Genomic DNA, 6,000 nt, shown 5'->3' with positions numbered 1-6,000 from the left:
GCATGACCATATATAATTGATTTATAAATGATTTGGACGCTTACATAATACATGTTGGTATGATCATGTGACTTTTTACAATCTTGGTTTTAATCATGTCAATAACATTTACTAATATTTAAGAATCTAGCTTTGTGTTGTGTAATTGTTTTATGGTAAAGCTATTCATTTTGATATATTGTGGGACGTAATTATGGTGAATTAATTCTGCTAGGCAGAAACCAAGGCAAATATAAATGTTGAGTGTCCCTTGGAACTATTGTATATAAACTGCTTTGTATATTGTATCATAAAGAAAACAAATAAAATGGTTTGTGTTTTAGACGTGTTTATTCAGTTCGGGTTTTGGAGTTCAGTGTAGAAGCATGATGTTCATCATCCATGTTCAGAGTGGCCTGATGTCCCAGGACAACTGCTCAGTTGTTTGCGATTGTCTGGAAGAACAAGAATTATGAGTGTGATTGCTGACCCCGCCCCCTCCTAGACTGATCACTGTGATTGCTGACCCCACCCCCTCCAAGACCTAACAGTGTGATTGATGACCCCGCCCCCTCCTAGACCGATTAGTGTGATTGATGACTCCGCCCCTTCCTATACCGATCAGTGTGATTGATGATCCCGCCCCCTCCTAGACTGATCACTGTGATTGCTGACCCCACCCCCTCCAAGACCGATCAGTGTGATTGATGACCCCGCCCCCTCCTAGACCGATTAGTGTGATTGATGACTTCGCCCCGTCCTATACTGATCAGTGTGATTGATGATCCCCGCCCCCTCCTAGACCGATCAGTGTGGTTGCTGACCCATCCTCCTTCTTGAACAATATGATTGCTGACACCACCCCCTCCCCAAGTCTGATCAGTGATTGCTGACCCCACCCCTTCCTAGACCGATCAGTGTGATTGCTGCCCCTGCCCTCTCCCCTGGTCTGATCAGTGTGATTGCTGACCCTGCCACTTTCCCCAGACTGTTCAACGTGACCTCACCCAGTTTGATCTGATATTGGGCAATGCTCACCTCCTCCATCCAGTCCATGAACAGTGACACACGGGTGAATATGGTCGGTTTCTTTGGCGTGTTGCACTTATAGACGCCATAGCTGACAATTCCCTGGATGTACCATCGGTCGTCTGGGCCCTTACAGTTCAGGGGTCCCCCGGAGTCGCTCTGGTCACATACAGCACAGGGGTAAACACTCATTATGTCATCCTCATTTATTTATTACAGATCCTTCAGAGGTTGTCACCCAGCTTTCCTGGGATCCAGTTTGGGAAATATACTTTATATTGGTTGTCAGATGAATCCTGGCACAATTTGTCAGGTGTAACATTCAGAAGACTAAGAAAGCTGGGTTGTATATCGCCCCCTGATTAGGGCGTGGAGCGTTCGTCTTTCAGTACCCCCCAGTACAGAACTTACATGGCAGCTGTCCTGTCCGTTTGCTCCAGCACAGATCAGAGACTCGTCCAGGGTGTGTCCCCACCAGTCCGGCTGTGTGCACTGGGCGTGGTCCACGATGGGCAGCAGCGCTTGCTGAAGAATCAAGGCCTGGGGGCCATCAGCTGCACAAATCAGACAGTGCAGGGAAAGGTTAATCAGATTCAGGGTCCGCGGGGGTGTATGTGTGTATATATATATATATATATATATATATATATATATATATATACAGGTACATATAACCCCCCCCCCCCCCCCCCTGCCCATACACACACACACTTGGCTCACTCACTATAGATAGTTCCCCAGCCGGGGTTATAGCACTCCTGGTTAGCATAGAGCTGTGGTCCTCGGGAGTGGGGCAGACACCCCAGTTGCACTTTGTCATTCAGTTCTGCCTCACGCGGCAATTTGATGAGCGCGATATCATACCTAAGGAAGGAATGCGAGGTGTCCAGGATTTTGTATATCACTACGGGCTACAATGCCGAGGACTACACTATCCTGTGTAGAGTCTTTATAGTGACCTGAAGGATTTTCTTAGAAATGGTCAAGAAAAGAGAAGTTTTTGCCTCTTCAGAGCCTCTGAACCTAATCCAGCCTAAATCAAATCTCATGGACGTGAGCGAAATCTGCTCTACAATACTACTATACTGCACAAGGTTAACTCCTACAGTGCCACTGACCACCTGCCAACCTCTGCTTAAGGGCATGTTATCATAACCATTCAAGTTCTTACCCACACTCCGGACACCTATTATCCCACTTGGGGTGAACAAAGATGTCTTCCTTGTTGATAGCAAAGTATTGCTCAGGTCCTTCCTCCATACTCCGGTCGTGCTCCCCCAGAACAATGCGATAGGTGAAGCCTTTCCTGTAATATATCCAATGATAATTCAGCCAAATACGCATGCCCCCCCTTCACACACTCCTGAGCCCCCCATAAGTCACAGACAGAACTTACCCAAGGCAATGTGCTGCAGTCAGGACCCAGCTCGGTGAGATGAGGCTGCCCCCACAGCTGTGGTGGTACCCCCTGGACATCTGGTACTGCAAAGATGCCTGAAAGATACAGCAGAAGAGACTGGGGTATATAACATGATGATATGGTAAAACTGTGAGTGCAGCTCTGGAGGATAAGTTATGGAGCAACAGTAGAATAGTAAAGGCAGCTTTGAATATGACTGAAGTACAGTCATGGCCAAAAGTTATGAGAATGACACAAATTTTATATTTTCCCATGATCCTCTGCCCTCTCGTTTTTTTGTGTGTTTGTCAGATGTTTTTATCACATACAGAAATATAATTGCAATCATATTATGAGTAACAGAAGCTTATACTGACAGTTAGAATGAGTTAATGCAGCAAGTCTATAATATTTGCAGTGTTGTCCCTTCTTCTTCAGGACCTCTGCAATTCTCCCCGGCTGCTCTCATCACCTTCTGGACCAAATCCTGACTGATAGCAGTCCATTCTTGCACAATCAATGCTTGCATTTTGTCAGAATTTGTTGTTTTTGTTTGTCCATCCGTCTCTTGATGATTGACCACAAGTTCTCAATGGGATTAAGATCTGGGGAGTTTCCAGGCCATGGAGCCAAAATATCTATGTTTTGTTCCCTGAGCCATTTAGTTATCACCTTTGCTTTATGGCAAGGTGCTCCATCATGCTGGAAAAGGCATTGTTGATGGCCAAACTGCTCTTGGACGGTTGGGAGTAGTTGCTCTTGGAGGACATTCTGGTCCCATTCTTTATTCATGGCCGTGTTTTTAGGCAAGACTGTGAGAAAGCCGATTTCCTTGGCTGAGAAGCAACCCCACACATGAATGGTTTCAGGATGCCGGTTACAGTTGGCATGAGACAAGACTGGTGGTAGCGTCACCTCGTCTTCTCCGAATAAGCTGTTTTCCAGATGTCCCAAACAATCGGAAAGGGGAGTCATCAGAGACAATGACTTTCCCCCAGTCCTCTCCCGTCCACTCCCTGGACCTTTCCCCCAGTCCTCTCCCGTCCACTCCCTGTACCTTTTGCAGAATATCAATCTGTCCCTGATGTTTTTTCTGGAGAGAAGTGGCTTCTTTGCTGCCCTCCTTGAGACCAGGCCTTGCTCCAAGAGTCTCCGCAGTCTCACAGTGCACAGTGCAGATGCCCTCACACCTGCCTGCTGCCATTCCTGAGCAAGCTCTGCACTGCTGGTAGCCCCATCCCGTAGCTGAAACACTTTTAAGAGATGGTCCTGGCGCTTGCTGGTCTTTCTTGGGCGCCCTGGAGCCTTTTTGGCAACAATGGAACCTCTCTCCTTGAAGTTCTTGATGATGCAATAGATTGTTGACTGAGGTGAAATCTTTCTAGCTGCCATACTCTTCCCTGTTAGGCCATTTTTTGCAGTGCAATGATGACTGCATGTGTTTCTTTAGAGATAACCATGGTTAACAGAAGAGAAACAATGATGCCAAGCACCAGCCTCCTTTTAAAGTATCCAGTGGTGCCATTCTTAGGGTACTATTTCACGGGCCGAGAACGATGTAAACGAGCGCCGATCTGCTAGACCGCCGCTCGTTTACTGGGCCTATTCCACTGCCCGAAGATCGTTGAGCGAGGGCTGCAGGGACATAGTTACCGATGTCCTTGCAGCCCTTGCAGCATACATTACCTGTCAGGTCTTCAGCTCCGCTCCGTCCTCCTCCCCGGATCCGGTGCGCTCTAGCTTCAGAATGGCCTGTCAGCCGACAGGCCACTCAGCCAATCACAGGCCGCGGGGGTCCCGGCCTGTGATTGGCTGAGCGCTCCGTCAGCTGACAGGCCATTCTGAAGCCAGAGCGCGTGGGACCCGGGGAGGACGACGGAGCGGAGCAGAAGACCTGACAGGTAATTATGCTGCTGCTTCTCAAATCGTCGGTCGCCCGCCGTGCACCGCTATTCAACCGTAGCGATGCGCGGTGGGGGAACGATGATTTTAGGTCTGGCCCTAAATAAACGATCAGCCGATGACACGATCATCGGCTGATCGTTCTCTCTATTTCACAGAGCGATAATCGGCCGAATCGGGCCGATTATCGTTACTGTGGAATAGGGCCCTTACTTAATCATGACAGATTGATCTCCAGCCCTGTCCTCATCAACACCCACACCTGTGTTAATGGAGCAATCACTGAAACAATGTTAGCTGGTCCTTTTAAGGCAGGGCTACAATTATTTTGAAATGTGTTTTGGGGGATAAAGTTCATTTTCTAGGCAAATATTGACTTTGCAAGTAATTGCTGTTAAGCTGATCACTCTGTATAACATTCTGGAGTATATGCAAATTGCCATTTTAAAAACTGAAGCAGTAGACTTTGTAAAAATTAATATTTGTATCATTCTCAAAACTTTTGGCCATGACTGTATAGCACATTTTGTAACAGCAGAACAGTGAGTGCAGCTCTAAAGGTGACTGGAGTATGAAACATGATGTAACAACAGCAGACTAGTAAGTGCAGCTCTGGAGGTGACTAGAGGATAAGACATGATGTAAGAGCAGAATAGTAAGTGCAGCTCTGTAGGTGACTAGAGGATAAGACATGATGTAAGAGCAAAATAATGAGTGCAGCTTTGGAGGTGACTGGAGGATAAGACATGATGTAAGAGCAGAATAGTGAGTGCAGCTCTGGAGGTGACTGGAGGATAAGACATGATATGACTCAGGATCATTAAAGCATACACCCTACACAACATAGTATTGGTATTTAAACTATAAAAGTATGACTAATATTCTGTATATGACTCTCAGTGTGTATTACAATCAACCCCTTTCTATGATGGTTCTTGTAGTTCCCCGGGGGAGGCAAATCATTGTACAACCACTATTATGCACTTTGCAGATGTGCCAGGAAGCTGTGACAGTACATGGACACGGAGTCCACTCTGCCCGATAGGGGACACTCACCATCCAGGGCCAGCTGTGAGCCACTGCATCTTCTCCATTCACAATGCGGCCTGCAGGTAGGTAAGCGGGCACTCCGCACCCATGGCAGGCTGAAAAAGGGAGATAAAGGTAAAACTAAGCAAAAAGCAAGAGGAAGCCCAAAAACACATAGAAAACAAAAGAAAGGTCTGAACAACTCACCCCCCACAGCGAGCAGAACTGTCAGCAACAACCTCAGCATCTCAGCGATACCAGGTCAGGGGCCCGGGCTCTATATATACCGTCCGAGCACTGCCTGACATCACGGGAAGCCTCCATATGGTGAGTGGTATACAGCACTATCAGCAGTCACACCCGCACAGCGATTACACAAGAACCTGTAATATTTCTGACATCACGGCAAAAGGTAAAAATACCAACAGAGCAACCGAGGAACACAACTCAAGCATATTCAAGTCCCATCATTTGCAATTTGACTTCCAGTGGCTGGAGAAGTTGGATGCAGCTCTAGGAGACCAGGAGAAGATGGATACAGCCATAGGCCATATCTGTGGTTTCCTGGTCTCCCTAGAGCTGCACCCAACTTCTCCAGTCACTGGGAATCAAACGCCAAACGATCGGACTCGAACGTGCTTGAGTTGTGTTCATCTCTAGTG

General features: G+C 47.2%; 1 protein-coding gene across 1 annotated transcript; it reads right to left on the bottom strand.

The window, feature by feature from the left end:
* Positions 1-324: 324 nt before the first annotated feature.
* LOC138768892 (chymotrypsin-like elastase family member 3B) lies at positions 325-5,654 on the bottom strand. Its single transcript, XM_069946922.1, has 8 exons — positions 5,546-5,654; positions 5,366-5,454; positions 2,405-2,502; positions 2,180-2,314; positions 1,733-1,872; positions 1,420-1,562; positions 1,018-1,167; positions 325-434 (listed from the first exon to the last, which is right to left on the bottom strand). The coding sequence occupies exons 1-8, from the start codon at positions 5,583-5,585 to the stop codon at positions 417-419; spliced, it is 813 nt and encodes a 270-aa protein (XP_069803023.1). The 5' UTR covers positions 5,586-5,654; the 3' UTR covers positions 325-416.
* Between the last annotated feature and the right edge of the window lie 346 nt (positions 5,655-6,000).

The sequence above is a fragment of the Dendropsophus ebraccatus genome, chromosome 12 (assembly GCF_027789765.1).
Source record: "Dendropsophus ebraccatus isolate aDenEbr1 chromosome 12, aDenEbr1.pat, whole genome shotgun sequence".
NCBI lineage: Eukaryota > Metazoa > Chordata > Amphibia > Anura > Hylidae > Dendropsophus > Dendropsophus ebraccatus.
Note: the sequence above shows the minus strand (reverse complement) of the source record. Positions and strands in the feature narration are given on the sequence as shown.